The sequence below is a fragment of the Rhinolophus sinicus genome, linkage group LG06, assembly GCF_036562045.2.
Source record: "Rhinolophus sinicus isolate RSC01 linkage group LG06, ASM3656204v1, whole genome shotgun sequence".
Classification (NCBI taxonomy): Eukaryota; Metazoa; Chordata; class Mammalia; order Chiroptera; family Rhinolophidae; genus Rhinolophus; species Rhinolophus sinicus.
This window is the reverse complement of record NC_133756.1, coordinates 153,526,955-153,549,609: the sequence shown is the minus strand read 5'-3', so window position 1 is coordinate 153,549,609 and position 22,655 is coordinate 153,526,955. Positions and strand designations below refer to the sequence as shown.

General features: G+C 42.9%; 1 protein-coding gene and 2 non-coding genes across 7 annotated transcripts in view; all 3 read left to right on the top strand.

Moving 5' to 3' along the window:
- CKAP5 (cytoskeleton associated protein 5) overlaps positions 1 to 21,256 on the top strand; it is an 87,283-nt gene extending 66,027 nt beyond the window's left edge. For 2 of the 5 annotated variants that reach the window (XM_019743669.2, XM_019743670.2), the window contains exons 28-45: positions 173 to 298; positions 2,407 to 2,556; positions 2,859 to 3,062; positions 3,276 to 3,411; positions 3,846 to 4,039; positions 4,964 to 5,136; positions 5,365 to 5,388; positions 6,298 to 6,471; positions 6,693 to 6,813; positions 14,061 to 14,240; positions 14,718 to 14,905; positions 15,433 to 15,508; positions 16,233 to 16,421; positions 16,516 to 16,653; positions 17,132 to 17,215; positions 17,310 to 17,469; positions 20,258 to 20,409; positions 20,558 to 21,256. In XM_019743669.2, coding sequence (XP_019599228.2) covers positions 173 to 298; positions 2,407 to 2,556; positions 2,859 to 3,062; positions 3,276 to 3,411; positions 3,846 to 4,039; positions 4,964 to 5,136; positions 5,365 to 5,388; positions 6,298 to 6,471; positions 6,693 to 6,813; positions 14,061 to 14,240; positions 14,718 to 14,905; positions 15,433 to 15,508; positions 16,233 to 16,421; positions 16,516 to 16,653; positions 17,132 to 17,215; positions 17,310 to 17,469; positions 20,258 to 20,409; positions 20,558 to 20,797 — 2,709 coding nt within the window. In that variant the 3' untranslated portion in view covers positions 20,798 to 21,256. The remainder of the gene's footprint in view (positions 1 to 172; positions 299 to 2,406; positions 2,557 to 2,858; positions 3,063 to 3,275; positions 3,412 to 3,845; positions 4,040 to 4,963; positions 5,137 to 5,364; positions 5,389 to 6,297; positions 6,472 to 6,692; positions 6,814 to 14,060; positions 14,241 to 14,717; positions 14,906 to 15,432; positions 15,509 to 16,232; positions 16,422 to 16,515; positions 16,654 to 17,131; positions 17,216 to 17,309; positions 17,470 to 20,257; positions 20,410 to 20,557) is intronic. The other 3 variants (XM_019743672.2, XM_019743673.2, XM_019743671.2) reach the window with 3 other exon arrangements.
- On the top strand, positions 3,538 to 3,648 carry LOC141572587 (small nucleolar RNA SNORD67). The gene has a single exon (XR_012497910.1). It is a non-coding gene; the product is annotated as a small nucleolar RNA SNORD67 (small nucleolar RNA).
- LOC141572588 (small nucleolar RNA SNORD67) lies at positions 6,864 to 6,959 on the top strand. Its single transcript, XR_012497911.1, has one exon. It is a non-coding gene; the product is annotated as a small nucleolar RNA SNORD67 (small nucleolar RNA).
- Positions 21,257 to 22,655: the final 1,399 nt, after the last annotated feature.

Genomic DNA, 22,655 nt, shown 5'->3' with positions numbered 1-22,655 from the left:
AACCTGTACAGATACATAATACATGCAAGATTCTGGGGCTCATCTGTTTCTTTCATGTGGAATATAATGTTGAGAGGTGTCTGTTTGTGTAGTACCCTTTACTGGGCAGCAACATCGTATTTTCAAGGAGCAGTAGCCTTGCTAACCAGTATTTCCCAAACCGTGGCTGTAGAGTGCACAAGGAAAGAAAGTGCCGAGCAAAACCAGCTTAAAGGACGATGAAGACAAATCCGGTCCTGTTTTTATTGTTGTTCCAAATGGAAAGGAGCAAAGAATGAAAGATGAAAAGGGATTGAAGGTAAGAAAGGAATAAGACTCCTCAGGAGTTTTTTGCTTGTTTGTTTTGTTTTGTTTTATAATCAAGAATAATATTGCTGGGTGGCCAGATGGCTCAGTTGGTTAGAACGGGAGCTCTGAACAACAGGGTTGCTGGTTCGATTCCCACATGGGCCAGTGAGCTGCACTTTCCACAACTAGATTGAAGACAACGAGCTGCCGCTGAGCTTCCGGAGGGGTGGCCGGATGGCTCAGTTGGTTAGAGCGTGAGCTCTCAACAAGGTTGCCTTTTCAATGCCCATATGGGATGGTGGGCTGCGCCCCCTGCAACTAAAGATTGAAAACTGCGACTAGACTTGGAGCTGAGCTGCACCCTCCACAACTAGATTGAAGGACAATGACTTGGAGCTGATGGGCCCTGTAGAAACACACTATTCCCCTATATCCCCCAGTAAAATTTACAAAAAAAAAAAAGAATAATTTTGCTGTCTAAAATTCATATCATTGTGAAATATCTAATCATTAACTGAATCTTTTGTTTATAAATGATTGTTTCTCTTGTTTCTCTAAGACTACTTTATAGGAGCATTAATTCCTACAAAATAAACTGTAGAATAGAGCTGTTGCCTATTGTTCCTCCAAATAGAAATAGAACTTGTTGTTGTTGTTTTAATTTTTAGAATGAAAGAATGGAAATTATTCATTGGTTTTTATCAACAACACGTGTGGTAGGCTACTTTGTTAATCCTTCTTGCACCTGATACTTTAAAAGGTACAAGGTGACTATATATGGCTAGTTCAGTCATTTCTCTTTTGAGGTTGCTTGGTTCTATTAGTGTAACAAAATTTTTTATATATATATATTGTTTTTTACAAACATTAAAGAAGTACAAAAAGTGGAGAGTGTAGCATGAAAAGCATGTCTCCTATTCCAGTCTCCCTCCATAGGGAGGCTATTATTAACCATTTTGTGTGTGTGTGTTGGCATCACTCCAGAAGTAGTAGTATTCCATACCTGTATAATCATACGTGTATAAATGTATATCCCTTCTTTTGCACAAATGAGAACATGCCATACTTTTTGTTCTGTATTTTTCTTCTTTTAATAATATTTGAAATTATCTTAAGAGAGAATTCCATATCTGTGTGCATATGTGCATTCAATCTTTTTTTTTTTTTTTTTTTTTTTTTTTAAGATTTTATTGGGGAAGGGGAACAGGACTTTATTGGGGAACAGTGTGTACTTCCAGGACTTTTTTCCAAGTCAAGTTGTTGTCCTTTCAGTCTTAGTTGTGGAGGGCGCAGCTCAGCTCCAGGTCCAGTTGCCATTGCTAGTTGCAGGGGGCTCAGCCCACCATCCCTTGCAGGAGTCGAACTGGCAACCTTGGAGTTGAAAGGATGTGCTCCAACCAACTGAGCCATCCGGAGCTCAGCGGCAGCTCAGCTCAAGGTGCCGTGTTCAATCTTAGTTGCAGGGGGCAGAGCCCACCATTCCTTGTGGGACTCAAGTTGTTGAACCAGCACCCTTGTGGTTGAGAGCCCACTGGCCCATGTGGAAATCAAACCAGCAGCCTTCGGAGTTAGGAGCATGGAGCTCCAACAGCCTGAGCCACCGGGCCGGCCCCCGCATTCATTCTTTTTATTGGTACATCATATATATGTACCTTTCTTTATCCCCAACCCACTATTTTAAACAGTTAGGTTGCTTCTAGCCTTTCACTATTATAAACTATACTGCCATAAGCATCTTTGATGGTGTTCTTTATGTACATTTGTGAGTATGTCCATATTAAACTCCTAGAATGATATGTACATTTAAAATTTTGACAGATATTTCAAATATTCCTTTTACTGAAGTCAGACCAACAGGGTCCACCAAGTTACCCAATAATAAATAGAGCATTGATTTTTCTAGTAAGAATTGCCAAAAATTCTATTCCTAGATGATTTTCAGAGTTAAGCGTCCAGAGATATGAAAGCTTGAGAGTACATTTGCAGTCATATTTCATTACAAATTAATCTTGTTGAATTTAAAAATATCCTATTGATTCCTGAAGCTACTTTAAATAGAATTCTCTACCTCATTTCAGTTGAACACCTTACAGCCCCTTTTCACTGGTTTTTCTTCAGGTGCTGAAGTGGAATTTTACTACTCCTCGGGATGAATACATTGAGCAACTAAAGACTCAGATGTCTAGCTGTGTGGCTAAGTGGTTACAAGATGAGATGTTTCACGCAGACTTTCAGCATCATAACAAAGCCCTTGCTGTCATGGTTGATGTAAGTTTGCAATAGATAAATATGCATGTGTCTCATCCATGTGGGAATACTGAAACCTAGGAAATAATCAGAAGTTTGCATTCGAGAAGGAACTGGAATACACCATGTTCTCTATTTTTGGAGTTGTCTTATTATTTGATAGAATAAATGACTTTGTGTTCATAATTTGAGGTCTTAAATGGAGGCTTAAAAATCTATCATTTTCTTTTTGAATTCTAATAAAATGTAAGAGATACTTGCCTAATAGAATTTAAATTTTTATGCAGTCTTACTTGTCAGGGTTTTGTCTTGTTTTGTTTAAGCACTTGGAGAGTGAAAAAGAGGGTGTCATCGGTTGCCTGGATCTTATCTTGAAGTGGCTTACCCTGCGGTTTTTTGACACCAATACGAGCGTCCTAATGAAAGCCCTAGAATATTTAAAATTACTCTTCACCCTGCTAAGTGAAGAGGAGTATCACCTTACTGAGAACGAAGCATCTTCCTTCATCCCCTATCTCATCCTCAAGGTAATGTGCTTTTCTCACTCTGGAAGACTGCTCAAGTTTCCAGCTGACCTCAGTTCTTATACTTTTATTCCCTCTCCCTTTTCCATTTATTTTAGAATAATGCCTTCCACCACTCATTCCTATGCCCCTGTTATTTTTAAGATCTAGTGATTCATGTGGAGGGAGAACCTTTGCTATTCAGAATATGCCTCACTGAATCATTATGTTAATTAGGTTGGAGAACCAAAGGATGTCATTCGTAAAGATGTCCGTGCCATCCTGAACCGGATGTGCCTTGTCTACCCAGCCAGCAAGATGTTCCCCTTCATCATGGAAGGAACCAAATCCAAAAACTCAAAACAGAGAGCAGGTGAAGCAACCATTTAAATTGAGGCGGGAGTCTGTGCAGCGGCAACCTCTAAAAGAAACAGTTTATAGATGAACAAGGAGATGTTACCAGTGTCTTTGTGGTTGATTTTAACCTTCTGATCAGGACTGTGAGAGTGATGAGTTGCACACTGGTGGAGCCACAGTATCAGGTGATACGGGCACCACTCAGTACCACCCTGGTGACAAAATCAAGTGCACAGGGGCCATCTGACTCACAGACATCCCTTTCTCCCAGAAGCACTTGCTTTAACACCATTGTTTCCTTGTGTGTTTTATAAGAAGGGAAAATTCTAGGCAGAGCCGGAGTAAGATTTTAGTTCTTAATTTATGCCAAGGGACATGTATCTAGTAAAGATAGATCTTTATGTCAAATGTGTATTGAGTCTCGTTAACCTAGCTTTTCTCCCCCGGCAGAGTGCCTGGAAGAACTGGGGTGTCTAGTCGAGTCCTATGGCATGAATGTTTGCCAACCAACCCCAGGGAAAGCTTTAAAGGAGATAGCAATTCACATAGGAGACCGTGACAACGCCGTGCGCAATGCTGCCCTCAACACCATTGTCACCGTGTACAATGTCCACGGGGATCAGGTGTTCAAACTGATTGGAACTGTAAGTGACTTTTCTCGGAACATCATCAGCAGGTAGTGAATTGACTTCAAGGTCAATTCAGTGTCCGTTTTCATGCCATCTCAACGCTAGCTGAGTTTCTACCACTTTTTATTAAACTCAACCTATCAGTGTGTCCTAGAATCCTGATAAACCCTGAAGGATGTCTCTGATTATTGCAGGACAGTTAGGCTGTGTTTTATTGGAAATCATTTTCTTTGCTGAGCATTCTACTCTTAGCAGTTTGCTTTTAGACTTGAGAGCTATTTTTGAATCAAGATATCTGAGCTCGTCTGAGATTTAAATTCTAAGTGCACTTAGTTTTTGGTGAACAAGTACTCACTTGTGTATAATGTGATGCTGGTACCTGTCAGAGCAAGAGTCTCTGGGCATATTAGGTGCTGTGTCCAACTCCTTACTTCCTGCGAGCCAGTCATGGTGTGGCTGGACCTCAGTTCTTCACTCCAGTTACCTCTTAGCATCACACATATTTACACTGTGCCTACATAGTTTTACTTGTATTCATCTAATGAAATCCTCACTACAGGCCAGTGAAGGAAATAAAGCAGATGAGAATTTTACAGATGACCGAAAGTGAAGCTTCTTACCCATTATTCACACAGCAAAAATGAGGACGCTTCATTTAATTTTTGACCTTTTTATTTGTAGTTATCAATAGCCTTTCCTTTTGTATCCTTCCCTTTTTTCATATGTTTTCTTATTATATAACAAGGCAGGTTTCAACAGTAGTTGATTTAAAAATGTAGATAGTGTTTTGAAATTAAATTTATCCTAACATAGTCAATTCTGTTTGCTTTGATATGAAAACGGATATTAATGCTTGAGTCCTTCACTTAATCAGGTTTTTTATTTTCTCATATTACAATAGAGGGGTATGCTAATAATTGAATTTGGCCTCTTTTACAGCTTTCTGAGAAGGATATGAGCATGCTCGAGGAAAGGATTAAGCGGTCAGCAAAGAGGCCTGCTGCTGCACCAGTAAAACAGGTGGAAGAGAAACCTCAGCGCACACAGAGCATAAGCTCCAATGCCAACATGCTACGCAAGGGACCGGCTGAAGACATGTCCTCCAAGCTCAAGTATGTAGATGCGGACAGTCTGAGAGCATCTCTGTGGACTTTGCCTTGTGTGCTCAGAGCTTATGCTGTAACATAACCTTGTGTTCTTGTAGCCATTGTCATGCATGACAAAGTGGGTAAATGTCTTGTAACCAAATGTTTAATCCTTCAGTCTCATTGTCTATGTCTTTGTCTCGAAACCACTTCTAAATAGTCTTGTGCCTTCTTTCACTGCTTTTCCGTGGACAGAATTATGTATCGCACTTATAGGATGTAAGTACTGCCTGCTAATTTCTCATTAGCAGGGCTCTTATATCTTTCTAACTTCTGACTTGGATTCATCCCCTCTGGAGGGTGATTGGCTTAGAGTTTATAACCAGGGTAGAGAGTGTCCATAAGTATCCCACGAATCCAGCCTTTCAGGAAAGTCCATCGGCTAGCAGAAGTGGCAACTCAATGCCATGAGGCTAAAATATTGGTTACCCTTCTTCCTTATATTATATATTTGGCCATGCTCAGGTTCCTATTCTTTAGATAAGGCTAAGTAAAATGCATGCAACCCAGAATTAGCTTAGGAACTCAAAATACTACCTTTTAAGCAAGACAGCTCTGTTTTGGGTTGTATCATGAGTATATTTTGAGCAATTTGAATTTGGAAACCTTAAATACCTATTGGATATAATTCTGGCCCCGACCTGACAAGAGTGAATATTCCTAAACAGAGGTGACTGTCCCTCAAAGTATAAAAAGCACTGAATACTGCGTGGAATGATGCTTACGATTCGCAAAACTTAAACACTGATTTATTTGGTAGAAAAGAACCAGCCAGTCCAGATTTTTCTTAAATTTTTGCCCAGAAGTAGAGCTTTGAGTCAATATAATTGTACTTTACTAATTATTTCCTGCCCCATCTGGAATAGCAGTACAAGGTTTGTTGACTTTAGCGAACTAGAGAGAATACTTGTAATTTGGCAGGGGCTATAAATGGAAATTAAAGTTATTCGTGAACCAGTGTTGTGGCCCATTGAAGGCACTTGTTAACCTCAAAGATTTAAATCAGTCAGGGGGGCTGAAACCAGAAGTTGAACATCTGTCTGGAACCTTTGGGGCAGCTGGCAGTGCTACTCCTGCCTTTTGGTGGAGACATCTCTTTAGTTCAGGAGCCTCTTTTTGCTCCCTCAGCCAAGCTCGAAGCATGAGTGGGCATCCAGAGGCAGCCCAGATGGTGCGCCGAGAATTTCAGCTGGATCTAGATGAGATTGAGAATGACAATGGTACAGTCCGATGTGAAATGCCAGAACTTGTTCAGCACAAACTGGATGACATTTTTGAACCGGTCCTTATTCCTGAACCCAAGTAAGTTCACCTCTTTGATTTTGAGGATAAGCAGTTCATGATCATGGAGTGTAAATGTGAAGAGACCGCTCTGTGTAATTAGAACTTTCTAGAACTGATTAGTACCTAGATGATAGCAGTTCTTTACTAAGACCTGGATCTCGTGGGGAATTGCATAATTCCAGCTCACTGGGCTATCTTGTAACAAAGAGTGAATGTTTTCCCTTTGCTCTGCTCTCTAGGATCCGGGCTGTTTCTCCACACTTTGATGACATGCACAGTAATACAGCATCCACAATCAATTTCATTATTTCCCAAGTAGCCAGTGGTGACATCAACACGAGCATCCAAGCATTGACGCAGGTAATGAGAGTGTTACCCATGACAGTCCTTCCGCTGGTGGATGTAAAAGCTGTAAGAGTGATGGTTGCACACTGGTCGCAGTATTAACGGAGGCAGGCAGTGTTCAGTACCGCCCCGATGAGCAAAGTGCACAGGGCCCGCTCAGGCATCACTTGCCTCCCAGGATACAGCTCTACAGAGCCTTGCTCTTTATCATCGCGTTCATTCACCAGAGGCTGGAGATAGAGCAGCGAGTAAGTAGGGACCACCTCCCAGGGAACTTAGTTAGATTTTAGTGGACAGAGACAAATAAGTAAGCCAGAAAACATCAGATAATAGTAACTAAGTATAACTCAAATGGGGTGATTGGAAAGAGGAACTGAGTAGTTATTGAGATTGGTGGCCAGGGGTTCAACGAGAGAGAGTAGCTAGTATAGAGGCTCTAGGATAGAAATGAGCTTGGCACGTAAAAGGAAACAATACAAGGCCCATGTGCCCCAGTGTGCAGTGGGGAGAATGGTATAGAATGAGAGCAGATCATGTAGGGCTTTAAAAGCCCTAGAGTAAGTTGTTTGGATTTGATTTTAAGTGTGATGGGACACTAGTAGAGAATTTTAAGTAAAGAGCTACATGTTTTTTAAAAATCGTTCTCTTCTTCCTCTGCTTCCCTTCCCTGATAGTCTAGTCTTAAAGCCTATAGGTGGGTAGAGCAAGGTAAGCATCTACCTTGTGGCAAGGGACTGGGAGTGGGGCCATAGGGCCCAATGTGAGTCTCGGAGCCCCAGCCTTGGAGGAGGGTGTTACACAGGAGGGGTGACGCAGAGTTGGAATCAGAGCCCGGGCAGGATGAAGAGGATGCCGATGCAGGCAGCTGGTCTGGCATGGTAGTAGGACCCAAGGCAAGGTGAGGAGGACATCCACGTGTGTCACAGGCCAGGGCAGTGAGCAGGTGGCTCAGAATGGGGTGTCAGAGCCGAAGCTGGAGAAGTCAGCATCTGCAATGGAGAGGGGCTGCTGGCAGAGGTGAGAGGTTGGTTACATTCAAAGGGATTGGTTAAGGACAACAGGGCTCTCCTGTCAGAGGGAGGCAATACAAGTATGGGAGCAACGCAGATAGAGGGAACTCTGGTATTGGACTAGAATTAGATGTGTCAGTATGAATTCATGGTTTTCAATATGCAGATATAGAAATAAATACCAATGTGGGTGTATGTATGTGGTATAAATGTATGTTACAGATAATATACATGTATTTCCTAGCTCTTCACTGAGAGGACCTGGGAACAGCAGTACCCCAGCAGCAAGGAGCACCCTCAAATCTTGTCTTCTATATACCATTTTCTACTAAAAGGAATGAGAGCTCCCTGGAGAAGTGGTTGATTACAGGGTTAAATCAGGAAAAATACCAGATTATCCTGAAACATCTTGTGCCAGAGAGCAAGGATAGGCTCAGAGAACAACAGGGACATGTCAGAGGTATCCAGAAGCCGTCTGCAACACACTGCTTGTGTGGATGGGGGATAGTTTCAGCATCAAAATAAATAAGATAATGATGACTTATAACCCAACAAATGGAATAAAATTTATTCCTGAATTTATATATTCAGGAATAAATTTTATTCCATTTGTTGGGTTATAAGTCATCACTATCTTATTTATTGTAAAATATGGAATAAATTTATTGGATTCAAGAAAATTTAATAAAATAGGAATCCACAAATCCATGCACATATAAATTAAAATTTTGAAGAGAAGTGGGGTATTTATGTAGTTTCATAGTATCTCCCCACAAAATGCAAATGACAAATATACAAAAAGTAGCCAAAAAAATACAAAACGCAGAGAATAATTTGACAGTGCAGAAGCCTAGCAGACACCACCTTAATCTGGTGATCAAAATGAGCATTAACAATGTGCCACCTGATAGGATCCAGTGAGAATTCAGCATCACTTTGCTGACATTCCTGATGTCATCTAATCATGCGGAGACATCAAACAAACGTGAATTAAGGGCTATTTTATGAAGTGTCAAGGTCAAGAAAATCAAGGAAAGACTGAGGACTGGTCTAGACTGAAGAGAGACTAAGAGACACCACAAATGCACCTCATGATTCTAGAGTGGCTTTAGCTATAAATAACAGTCAGGGCCATTGGAGAAAATGGAATGGGGCCTGAGGGTTAGATGGCAGTCATGTCAGTACTAATTTCCTGATTTTGATTGTTGTGCTTGTGAAGGAGAATGTCCTTGTTATGAAGAACACACACTGAAGTATAGGGAGCAGGAAGCATCAGACTGACAGCTTACTCTCCAGTGACACGGGACAAAAAAAGTTCCTTTATTATGCTTCCAACATTTCTATAATGTTTGAACTTTATTTTTATTGAGGAAAAAGTCACTCTGGCCACTCTGTAGAGACCAGATTGTAGGCAGGGCAAGAGTGGATTCTGAGAAATCTGTCAGGAAGCTGTGGTTGAAATTCATATGAGAAATAATATCATGTGCAGTAGGATGATCGTGGTGGAGAGGACGTAGAGTGGGGGGTTTCAGGGTATCTTTCAGAGGTTGCAGCGGTCCACAGCACGTGGTGATAGATTGGATATGAAACGTGAGAGAAATCCAGAGCAGCTCCTTAATTTTTGGCTTGAGCAGCTGGGTGGTGCTTTGTACTGAGATGGAAAAGGCTGGGGGAAGGGCAGTCTTGAGAAGTTGGAAATCAAGAGCTATGTCTTTGCTTTGTTAAGTTTGAGTAGCCCACTAGACATCCCCATGGATCATGACAGACGGTTAGAAGTAGAAAGGCAGAATTGGGAATCTTAGCACAAGATTTTTGCTGTTGTTTAACAGTCTCCTCTTAACAGTTTTGATATGGGCGGGGGGGGGGGGGTTGTCCAATTGAGGGGATTCTGGAAAATAGTGACTTGAATGCATACCATCCCTTGTTGCCTACCTGTATCAACTTCAGTCCAAACCCATCTGCCTTTTCTGAGCAGAAGAGCTCCTGGGTCAGGTAGGTAGCGCCTGAAGTATATACGCAAGCCTCAAGTCCATCTTGAGGCTTTTTCCCACATGGCTCTAAAGAGAGTCTGAGGTTCTTTAGTGCAGAGCCCAGGGAACAGGATCAAAATCCTGGAGAGCGATCTCTCCTCATCTGTGGAGATCAGTAGGTCTCCTAAAGAAGGGACAACAGTGTCCTATGTGAGTGTTAATGGGAGGACCTGGTGTTCTCCCTAGCCCCAAGGAACTCCAGGGAGCTGGACAAAAAGGCCAAATTCACTATCTGAGACTGGCAAGTCTCTGGTGTTTGTACTTTCAGAGAACGAAGAGCAGAAATGGCTGCTCTTGGTGCTTTGCCATATGACTGACAGCTTGCCAAGTGGCATATCAAAGATCTACAAGGGCAGAAACTGCTATATTTCCCATTCTCAGATTGCCATTGTTGAGGGTTGTCGAAAGATGGACCCGAGAGTGAATTCTGGACAGATAAAGAATAATAACTTAACACACTTTATGGGACCCAGTAGTTGGGAAGAAAAATAAAATAACCAGAACAGGAGTGTTATGGGAAAATAAAACTGCTGAAGGAGACAAGATGACCATAAGAGGCGGGGAGTGAGGTATAGAAAGAGTCCTCAAGGTGAATTTATACACAAAGATTCTTCCAAGCAAAAAATCATGGTTGTAGAATGTTAAAATTGAGTAGATGGACTGACAGAGAGGACGATCACTACAGAAACCAAATTAGTGGGCTGAATGACAAGGGTGACAAGACCATTCAATGGGGAAAGGGCATTCTTTTCAACAAATGATGCTGTCTATCCACATGCAGAAGAATGAAACTGGACCCTTACATACAAAAATTAACTCAGAATAGATCAAAGACATCAATGTAAGCACTAAAACTATAAAGCTCTTAGACGAAAACATGGGGGAAATCTTCATCATATTGAATTTGGTGGTGACTTGGATGTGACACCAAAAGCACAGCCAACAACAACAACAAAATTAAATTGACCCTCATCAGAGTTGAAGTTTTGTGCATCAAAGAACATTACAAGAGTGACAAGCCACTCTACATAATGAGAGAAAATATATGCAAATCATATATCTGATAACAGATTAATATTCAGCATACAGAAAGAACTCCTACAATTCAACGACAAGATAAACAAACCCAGTTCAAAAATGGGCAAAGGACTTGAATAGACATTTCTCCAAAGAAGATATACCAATGGCCAGTAAGCACGTGAATAGATGTTCACCATTAGTTGTTAGGGAAATGCAGATCAAAACCACAATGAGAGACCACTTCATACTCATTAGGATTTTTTTTTAAATGAGAAATAACAAGTGTTGGCGAGGATGTTGATAAACGAGCCTGTGTGCATTACTGGTGGGAACATAATATGGTGCAGCCACTGTGGAAACCAGTTCAGCTGTTCCTCAAAACATTAAACAGAATTACAGTAAGATCCCCAAACCACTTCTGGAAAGCAGAGACTCAGACAGATACTTGTGCACCGATGTTCATAGCAGCATTATTCACAGTAACCAAAAGGTAGAAACAATCCAAGTGTCCGTCAGCAGATAAATGGATACACAAAACTGGGTGTGTGTATGTGTGTGTGTGTAAAACAGAATATTGCCAATGACATTCTAATACATGCTACAACATGGATGAACCTTGACAACATTCTAAGTAAAATAAATCAGGCACAAAGGGACAAATATTATATGATTCAACTTACATGAGGTACCTAGGATAGTCAAATGCATAGAGACAAAAAAGAGGTTACCAGGGGTTGGGGGAAAGAGGAATAGGGAGTTATTTAATGGGTACAAAGTTTGTTTGGGATGATGAAAAGTTCTGGAAATAGGTAGTGATGATGGTTATGCAACATTGTGAATGTATTTAATGCCATTGGACTGTACACTTAAAAATGGTTAAAATGGGGCTGGCCCGGTGGCTCAGGCGGTTGGAGCTCCGTGCTCCTAGCTCCGAAGGCTGCCGGTTCGATTCCCACATGGGCCAGTGGGCTCTCAATCACAAGGTTGCCAGTTCAATTCCTCGAGTCCCTCAAGGGATGGTGGGCTCTGCCCCCTGCAACTAGGATTGAACACTGCACCTTGAGCTGAGCTGCCTCCCAGATGGCTCAGTTGTTGGTTGGAGCGCGGGCTCTCAACCACAAGGTTGCCAGTTCAATTCCTTGAGTCCCACAAGGGATGGTGGGCAGCGCCCCCTGCAACTAAAATTGAACACGGCACCTTGAGCTGAGCTGCCGCTGAGCTCCCAGATGGCCCAGTTGGTTGGAGCTTGTCCTCTCAACCACAAGGTTGCCGGTTCGACTCCCACAAGGGATGGTGGGCTGTGCCCCCTGCGACTAGCAACGGCAACTGGACCTGGAGCTGAGCTGCGCCCTCCACAACTAAGACTGAAAGAACAACAACTTGAAGCTGAACAGAACCCTCCACAACTAAGATTGAAAGGACAACAATTTGACCATTGTTCCCCAATAAAGTCCTGTTCCCCTTCCCCAATAAAATCTTTAAAAAAAAAAAAAAATGGTTAAAATGTTGTAACGGCTATATATGATGTCAGAGAGGTAGTAGACTTGGGGCAGGTGATTATCACGTGAGGGGTGTAAATGTCTAATTATGTTGTTTTGTACTCCTAAAACTAATATAAAAATTTTTTAAATGGTTAAAATTATAAATTTTATGTTATATGTATTTTACCATAATAAAAAAATTAAAAGAGAAAACCCTCAGCAACAAAACGTTAAGTACCTAGGAATAAATCAAGCAGTGTATATGTAAGACCTTTACAAAGACAATTATAAAGCTTTATTGAATGACATTAGAGAATTTCCAAATGAATGGAAGTATACTACCGTGTTTCCCTGAAAATAAGACCTAGCCGACCTTATATTAATTTTTGCTCCAAAAGACGCATTACAACTGATGGCCCGGCTTGGCCTTATTTTCGGGGAAACACAGTAAGAGAATGATTGAGTAAATTTTGGTATGTGCATATGTGGACTATTATGAGCCTTTAAAAATAAAACTACAGGCGTACCTCAGAGCTGTGGGTTCAGTGCCAGACCACTGCAAGAAAGTGGGTATCAAAATAAAGCAAATTGTAATCTTTTTTGCTAGTAGAGGGTCTTGCCTTCAAGTGTAAAACATGCAGCATCTGTGAAGTGCCATAAAACAAGATGTTCCCATAGTCCTTTGACTTTAGGGATTTTCATAATTTTCTGTTGAGTTAGAAAAGCTAGATGCAGAGTATATACATATACTCTAATCTTCTTATAGAATAAGCAGTGCCCGAAGCCATGTATATGTGCATATATAATTGTATATGATTCTGTGAACATGAAAGAATATATAACAAGTTGTTAAATGTTAATTACTTTGGAAAAAGGTGTAAACTGCCCCCACCAAAAAAGGTAGTATTTTTTATTTTATTTTATGGTGCCCGTGTTGAAACAGCATTGTTAAATAGTCCCAGTTATATAAAATCGTCTGTGCTTACGTATGGTGTCTACATGTATAGGGGTAAATGAAAGCAGCATCACTGGTTTTCTCAACACCAGGGGGCGCCATTTGCATTGTAGTCTGTATAAATAGTGCCCCCTGGAGCTGTGCAGTGTGGCAGCCCTGCATGAAAGGATGGTCGCTGAACACTGACATGATTGTCTCAGGGTGTTATTTATGTAATCATAAACATCTTTTTACAGTAGTGAACAGGAAATACATGTTTTTCCCATAGTACCATTTTACCATTAGTGACAACCCGTGTACCAAAGCAGAAAGAACACTGGATGTGGATGTGGGAAACTTGAGTTTTGAATTTGGACTAAGTAGTCTGATCTTTCTGAGCCTCACTTTTCTCATCTGGTAAATAGAGATCTTACTCTCAGCCCTGTCCACCTCTCAGAGCTGTTGGAATGATCAAATGAGATAATGGGTATAAAAACACTCTTTAATAGACATGTAAACATAGGGATGATTATTCTCTGAACTAGACAGTGAGACTTAGAATAGGAGCTGCAACTAATTCGCCTAACAGTATCTTGCTCAGTAAGTATTCATTGAATAATTGACTCTCTAAGGACTAGTTATTTATATGTAAAGTGACTGGGGTTTTTTAAAGGTTAAGATATTGGAAATGCTTTGCTAATACGTAATACAGAGACATCCTTGTAGTATCTTCCTGCTACTTAGAAGTATGAAGCTTGTAAAACACATCTTGGATTTTTGTTATCAGATCGATGAGGTCCTGAGACAGGAAGACAAAGCCGAGGCTATGTCTGGCCATATTGATCAGTTTCTGATAGCCACGTTCATGCAGCTAAGACTCATCTACAACACACACATGGCAGATGAGAAGTTGGACAAGGATGAGATCATCAAGTTGTACAGCTGTATCATTGGCAACATGATTTCGGTGAGGACACCTCTGCAGATTACGATCTTCTCTTCAGTGTGTCATCCCGCCCCGGTTCTAAAGCTTGAGTCAGTGTAGATGTCCCAGCGGCATCCTATGTCACTTGTAGAAATTTACGTGCATGCTACTGACTACTTCTATTGGATGTTGGGCGACACTCCAGCTTACAGTTATTGTTAGGCTAGGAAGTAGAATGCTTACATACTACCTAGAATTCTGCATCCTTCCAGTTTCTTCATTACGCATGGTGGGCCGTGGCTGGCTTTTCACATATAACTGCTTACATTAAAAATACTATCATAGGAAAGAAGCACACAAATTAATTATGGCTATTATTGGAGTGTTAGGGGAATGTGGTGATTTTTATTTTTTCCTAATAATCTGAATTTTTAAAAATACAATATAATTGTTTACTAGAATCTTCCTTGCTCTGTGTATTGAGCTTCGTACCTCTCTAACACAATTGTGACTGGACAGCTGTTCCAGATAGAGAGCCTCGCCCGGGAGGCCTCCACTGGGGTACTGAAAGACCTGATGCACGGCCTCATCACCTTGATGCTGGATTCTCGGATCGAAGATCTGGAGGAAGGACAACAGGTGATCCGCTCTGTGAACCTCTTGGTGGTGAAGGTTCTGGAGAAGTCAGACCAGACCAACATCCTGAGGTATATCTCTACTCTCAGCACTACAGCCTAGAACTGCCTCTCTTTTGTCTGCCCATGGAAACCAGAAGGCACTAGATCAGTTGTAATTTTAGGTTTGCCTATTAAGTCGATTTACTACTGTTTTTTTCAAGAACCAAAGGTATTCCAACCTGGATAGCAGCTAAAACTAGTATCAACTCAGTAAGCCAGCTAATATCATGAGTTTTCTAGAACAGGGCTGTCAAGTTTGTCAGTTACCCCCCTCTCATGTACATATCTTTCTTTCTCAGCTACCAGTGACAATGAAAAGTAGTGACAAGCTTTACTATTTACCAAGCAGTAATTTATGAAGCTTAAATTGTTAATGTTTATTTTCTTAATAACTAAATGTCACGTTACCTCAAAGACAGTTCTTGATCCATGAGCTCTCTCTCGATTTATTAAATGGATAGAGAATACTTACACTTAGCCTTTCAGTTACTGATTTTATTTGGAATGCAGGTTTGAAACTTAATGCCATTGTGTTGGATTTGTTTTTGTTTTTCTAGTGCCCTACTTGTTTTGCTCCAAGACAGCCTGCTAGCAACAGCCAGTTCTCCCAAATTCTCAGAACTTGTTATGAAGGTGAAGTTGAAATAATTTGATCTCTTTTCTTTCAAAGATGCAAAACTTTATTAAAGTGTGGGGAGAGAAGAAGTGGAATTAAGACATAAACTCAACCAAAACACATCTGAAAAATATAGTTGGTCTCTATTTTCCCTTCCTCCGATTTATACCCCTAGCTCAGGCCTAAATAATTCCTGGCCTCAAACAGTGAAAAGGAAGAGCTAGTTTGTAAATATCTCACCAATTCTCCTGGAATCAAAAGAAGTTTCATGTCCTTTTGGGGAAAAAGATATAGATAGCCCTAGAATATTTTGGCTTTGTGGAAGAACCCCAAATGAACATTTCTGTAACATTATAACACTGTCATTACACTGTAGCAGTGTAAAATATTTTGTCTCGTGGGGTTAGATTTGGGTAAGCAGTGTGAATTACTCTACTCTTAGATACCAAGCAAACCCAAGACAGAATTTCCATGTTTTCTTATTAAGGCCCCTCTCTCTAGGGAGTGGGAAGGAGGAATGGAGATGATTAGATGGATGACTTGTCACACTTTAGCCAGTGACATGCTTGAAGTGAGTAAAATTGTTCATTTTTAGCAGCCTTGCTTCAAAGATATGAGGCGCCACGTTTATACCCCTGAGCATCTTTTAGAAATGATCCCAGAACTTAAGGAAGATGAATGGTGACAGAAATTATCCTCATTCTCATCATTCCCTCTAACTTTTGTTTCTTTGTTCAATAGTGTCTCTGGAGAATGGTTCGACTATTGCCTGATACCATCAACAGCATTAATCTGGACAGAATTCTTCTGGATATACACATTTTCATGAAGGTCTTCCCCAAAGAGAAACTGAAGCAATGCAAAAGTGAATTTCCCATAAGGACCCTAAAGACGTTGCTGCACACTTTATGCAAATTAAAAGGGCCTAAGGTGAGTGAGAACAGCAACCAGTCCCTGAGGGCGTTTCGGAGAAGGTCATGGAAATGGTGTTGCTGCCATTTGAATGTGCATGTGTCTCCCTCAGATCCTAGACCACCTAACAATGATTGACAACAAGAATGAGTCTGAGCTGGAGGCCCACCTCTGCCGGATGATGAAGCACAGCATGGACCAGACCGGGAGCAAGGCTGATAAGGAAACAGAAAAGGGAGCATCTCGAATTGTGAGTGTCCTGACTTGAAAGATTGAGGGAAGTGAGGTTGTGTGGGAACGATCTTGTTGAGGCCACGGAGCCTGTCTCAGGTGTAAGGTGAAGGCTGGGGATTGGTCCGGTCCCTCCCCTGCTGTGCTGCTGTAACCGTTTCCACCGTGAACATTTCAAATATAAATGTTTACAGCCATGTGCTTCCTGGTCCCTAAGAAACGTTTGTGTGTCTGTGCCTAAGGCACTGGTCATCAGATACACCCACTGTGAGCTCTTTTAATCAGGGAGAAATGGGTCAGGGCCTTCCCGTCAAGTTTAGTTGGAAACCTAAGACGAGGCATTCAGTGGGTCGGCTCCAAGCCCTGTAGCATCAGTGCTTCTGTTTCCTGGAAGGTCTGGATTTTGAGCTATTTTCCATTCTTATCCAACCATTGGTTCCTAATTAATGACTCAAGTCCAACCAACCAACCAATCCTTGTGTCTTTCAACTTTTCAGGATGAAAAATCATCAAAGGCCAAAGTGAATGATTTCTTAGCTGAGATTTTTAAGAAGATTGGCTCTAAAGAGAATACTAAAGAGGTGAGAGGGAAAGGGTTGAGCCAAGTGGGGATCTGCTTTATGGAAAACGGTCCCTAACATCCATCCCTACCTCTTCCTTTTTCTTGTTCACCAGGGCCTAGCAGAGTTATATGAATATAAGAAGAAATATTCAGATGCTGACATTGAACCATTTCTGAAGAACTCGTCACAGTTCTTCCAGAGCTATGTTGAGAGAGGCCTGCGGGTGATTGAGATGGAGAGGGAGGGCAAAGGCCGTATTCCCACTTCAACAGGTATGGTTTCCTCTAGTAGCTCCAGGAATAAGCTCCAAATAGCTCCCAGCTTAGAAACCGGAGGTTTTGATTGGTTTACGTTTATAACCATGCACCTTGATACTTAATGGTCGCCAGCGATGTTCACATTGCAATGGACAGTGGTCAGCTCAGAGTCACCTGCTTGACCCGTCATCATGTGGGCCAATGGCAGTGTGCCTGCTAGCCCTTGAAGCAGCTTCGTCCCCAGTTTCCAGTTCCATGTGCTCTCTTGGTGTCATCCCACCTTGCCGCTGTTCCTCCTGGGCCCCTCTGACTGAGTCTTCCTGCCCCTGAACTCTTAATGTTGCCGTCCCCCGGGGTTCGGTCCATGATTATCTCTTCTTTCTTACTCTCACTCCTTTAACTAGTCCACCTCCTCTCATCACTCTAAATACCATTTATATCCCAGCAAGGCCCAGTTTGGGGGAGGTCCAGCTCAGACCTCCTTCCTCATCTTGGCTTACGTATCCTGCATGACATCTCCACTGGGGTTTCTAGTAGACGTCGTGAACTCAACGTGTCAGAAACTAAGCTCCTGCTGTACCCCAGACTTGCTCCATTTGCATTTTCTCCTTGCCAGGTGATGGTAACTTCATCCTTCTAGTTTCCTCAGACCCATAGCTTTTGAGACTTCTGTTCCTCTCTGTCAGGAAATCCTGCTGGCTCTCCCTCCAAACTGTATGCAGAATCTACCAAACTTCTCATCACTTTCCCTGCTACTGCCCTGGTCTGCATATCACGTCTCCCCTGGATTGTGGTAGCTCTCTCCTCCTATCTGACATCCCCGCTTCCACTCGCCTCCCTGTATTCATTTCCACACGTAGCACCAAAACAACACTTCTCAAACATTTTCCCAAGGCTCTCCCTTTCAGCGAGAGCAAAAAGCCTTACAGAGGTCTGTGAGGTCCTACATTATATGGCCCCCTGATACCTCTTGTCTCCTACTCTCCCTGACTTTCATTACACTCCATCAGGCCCCTTGCTGTTCTGGAATGCAACAGGCACTCACCCACTTAGGGCCTTTGCACTGGCTGTTTCTTACAGTTCTTATCCAACCTAAGACTGCTCTTTCCAAGAAAGCCTTGTGGCTGGCTCCCTTTCTTCCTTCAGGTTTTTGTTCAAATACCATTATCTCAGTGAAACTTTACAACTTGCAACCATCCTCTCATCCCCACATAGCACTTAAACCACCTCTAACATATCATCTAATGTAGTATTTATTAGGTTAATTGTGTGGTGTCTTTCTGTCTCTGAGGGAATTTAAAATCCATCAGGGTAAAGGTTTTTGTCTGTTTTGTTGCCTGGCACATAGTAAACACTCAATAGGTATTTGTTGTATGATATGAATGAATGCTTATCCTAATGTTAAGCTAAAATGTTACTGTTCCCACAGTGAAAAAGCCAGTATCTGAGAATTACTGCTCACAGGATCTAGAGACAAAAGAAAGATTTAGGAAGTGTCAGTTACAGAAAATAGCTGTCAGCAGCCTTAAACCACAAAGGGACCCAACTGCAGAAGTGCCCTCTACCCTGCAGAGCAGAACTTGACCCTTTGCCTGCATTTAGTGCTTCCGAGTCCAGGGAAGCTTACCTCCCCCTGTGTTCTAGAATTTGTTTGCCTGCAAACCATGTTCCTCTTCTGTCTTCAGATTCCAGTCCTGTTCTCACTCACCATGTATCTTGCTGAGCTGAAGCTTCAGTTATGTTAAGTCAGTTCTTTGTTTTAGTTTTTAACCCCTTTAGAAGCTTTTGTTGAAGCACAGTGGGCAGAATGTCTAACAGCATTCCACGCCACAGACGGATGGAGACACTGGTTCTGCTGACCAGGGTAGGGCCTCCTCTTCTCATTTCCAAAGTCCTTTCTGCTGATGTTCCACATCTGACTGATGCGTTTGGCCGAAAGAAGCACACTGACTACACAAGCATGTAGTCAGGGATTACCGGATGCTTTCATGCCTGCGAGTGTTCAAGCAGCCATCACTGCTGGCTTCTGCATTCATTTTTCACTCTCGGAATGTTCTCCTCATCTGTACATCAAAGGATTCCTTTTTCCCTAGAGTAACCTTCTTCACTTTTCTCTTTACCGAGGCAGTGTATCTTCCTAGTACTTGATCTTTTTGCCCTTATGCAATGCATTTCATTGATACCACATTGGGTATTTTAAATGCCTGCGTATTGTGATTGTTTCTTCTCGGAAATTTCGGCACTGTGATGGGTTCTTTTGGTTTCCCCCTCTCCTACCACAATACTGATCTCTGTGCTGGGAGTTATAGATGCTCCAGTTCCTAGCCCTTCCTTGGGTATGTGTTGGACACCTCAGTTTCCCCTTCTTCCTTGTGAATATACCATATCCTTGCGCTCCTTGCTGCTCTCCCCAGTGTGAATAAGACCTTTCCCCTGTGTCTCTCACCTGTTGTGAACCTGGTCTGATTCTTCCAAATATTTCAAGTCCTTCTGTTCTTCGGTTGGGCACTGACCGTATAGTCAGGGGCAGCTCAGGCTGTTTGGATCGCCCAGGTCAGCTATGGGGTTACAGGTATACAGCCCAGGACGTGGATGGGTGGCCCAGCTTACATCTGCTCTTCTGTATCGTGTGTATTTCCGAACATCTCTTATCACCAACTCCAGGTGGATTCTTGTGGATTTTTTTAGTCTTTAAGTACAGTGGCGATCTTCAAACCCCCAAATCTTTCCTTTGGTGCAGATTAACAAGGGCCGACTAGAAGTGGGGTGTGTGTATATCTGAAGATTCTTTTCACATTTCTAGGCATCTCCCCTCAGATGGAGGTCACGTGTGTGCCCGCTCCCACAAGCACAGTGTCCTCCACAGGTAACACAAATGGAGAAGAGGTGGGACCATCCGTCTACTTGGAAAGGCTAAAAATCCTCCGACAGCGATGTGGTCTGGACAATACAAAGGTGCTGCTCCTTTCCCTCTGGGTGGGTTGGGGGCAGTGACAAGCAGGTCAGGGACAGGCTGGCCCCCAGAAGTGGCCCAGTCGTGGTATATGTTGTTCCAGAGCCACCTCTTGACCTGCTTAGACAATGTCGCTTCTTCTCTCGACAGCAAGATGACCGACCTCCGTTGACCTCTCTGCTCTCCAAACCAGCAGTTCCTACCGTTGCCTCCTCCACAGACATGCTGCACAGCAAACTCTCTCAGCTCCGGGAGTCACGGGAGCAGCACCAGCATTCAGACCTGGATTCTAACCAGACTCACTCTTCAGGAAGCATGACCACATCCTCCACAGCTAACATCGATGACTTGAAAAAGAGACTGGAGAGGATAAAGAGCAGCCGCAAATGAAGCTGCCCACGCCCGGCCCTGCAGCTTTAGTTTTACTAAACTAGGGTCCTCAGAGCTCAAGTGGCCTCGGCGGGCCTAGCGTACACGGACTGGTTGTCTGTATCATACGTGGATCTGGGAGGAGTCGTGTGGCACAAGCATTTGTACGTACCTGCTTCTCCGTCAGCATCTGCCTCTAGGAGACTGTCTGTGTGTTAGTTTAGTGTACAGACTTGTAAACAGCTGCCCTCAGCTCAGACTCGTTTCCATATCCTTTTCCTTTTTCTTTTTAATTGCTCATTTGTAAAGTTGTCCTAATCTTTCCTAGCTTTTAACTATTAGAAACTCTTTAATAGTTTCCCTTTAAGTTTGTGAGCTCTTCTCCCTGTAGCCCTGAAGGGTCACGGTATTCTGTATGAACGCATGGCATGAGACAGCTAATTTAAGAGTCTTTTATAAATAAAGTTTGCATTAACTCTACCCGTCTTCCAAGCTGCTCCTTACCCGGGACTGGTGGGCAGCTCTTCTGTCACCTGTGCTTGGGACCAGCTGGGTGTTCAGCCAGTTAGCGAAGGGTGGGCGCTGCCTTTTCTTGGCTCCGACGTGCGCTCTTACTCCTTTGGAACAGGAGGACCTCACCTTTCCTGCTTTCCACAGACAGTTCCGAGGGATGCAAAGAAATCTCACTCTTCCCTGCTTTGAGGTTTTGGTCATGGCTTCCCTCCCGTCATCACTGTGGTTCCAAAGAACTCAGGCTTCCTGCCACTTTGCTGCCCAAATGCACGTGAGATTGTGCCCAGGGGTTGCGACTACATTTGGAGTCACTAGACTAAAGGAGCATGGGGAGAACTTAAGAGCTTCCTGCCCAGTTATTAGAGTCATTGCGTCTAGACTAACAGTTGCTTCCCACGCAGTCCGAGTGAGGGCCAGAAAGTGAACAGAGGAGTCACCTCTGGACTAAATTCCACAGGGCCTCACTCCGGTCAGCAAAACTCTTCAGGATAAGAGGTTCTGGGTTCAGGTGGCAGACTTCTGGGGCAGTCATTAAGTTCAAAGGAACTCGTCTAGACTACCTCTTCCTCAGCTGGTGGTCAAGAAATGAAAGGCTGATGGCAAAGGAATCCTCTTGATTCCAGTCACGGTTTTCAGGTGGCCCCTACGCTGCCTGAAGTTAAACTTGCCTCTCTTCCTGACACTCGGAGACTGAGAGCAGGGTTTGCTGAAGGGAAGCTGAAGGAGTTCATTGCTGTTGTGGAACCTATTTAGAAAGAATGGCTGTGCTTGGGTCTGGAATTAACACAGCTAGTTTGAAAACCCAAAGTGCCCAGAGCTTACAATGCTGACATCTGTGTTGGAGGGAAGCGGTCTTGTGAGAATGTGTGCCCTTGTTTAAAAAGATTTGGGGTGTTAGGATTCTTAGTCCCTTCTCCCTGCTTTGGTTAAAGCTCTGGGCTGCCACGATCCTGCAAGCTCGCTGAAGCCCAGTTTTTACCCTGCTTGCTGGTCAACCAGAACCAAAGAATGAGGGCAAAGAACTCAGTCCTAAGTCTCTGTCCCGTGACGTACTGAGAAATGGGAAGAGGGGAAAAAACGGGGAGGGGAGGGAGGTAAAGGTACCTACCTTGGCTCCCTGCCCACTTTAAACCATGAAGTTTAAAGTCTTAGCTGAAGCTCCTAGGCCAAGCATGGTAACCACGTGACCTCCATGCTCCTCCCCCTATCCTGTCCCCACGGCAGACGTGCCGACTCTGCTCTTTGCCGCCAAGCTCAGGGATGACCCTTCTCAACACAGTCCTCCAGGTAATGACCAACTATTGGCATTTCACACCAGGTGAAACTCCCACACCTGTTCTAGGCTGTATATAGTGCCTAGTTCCCC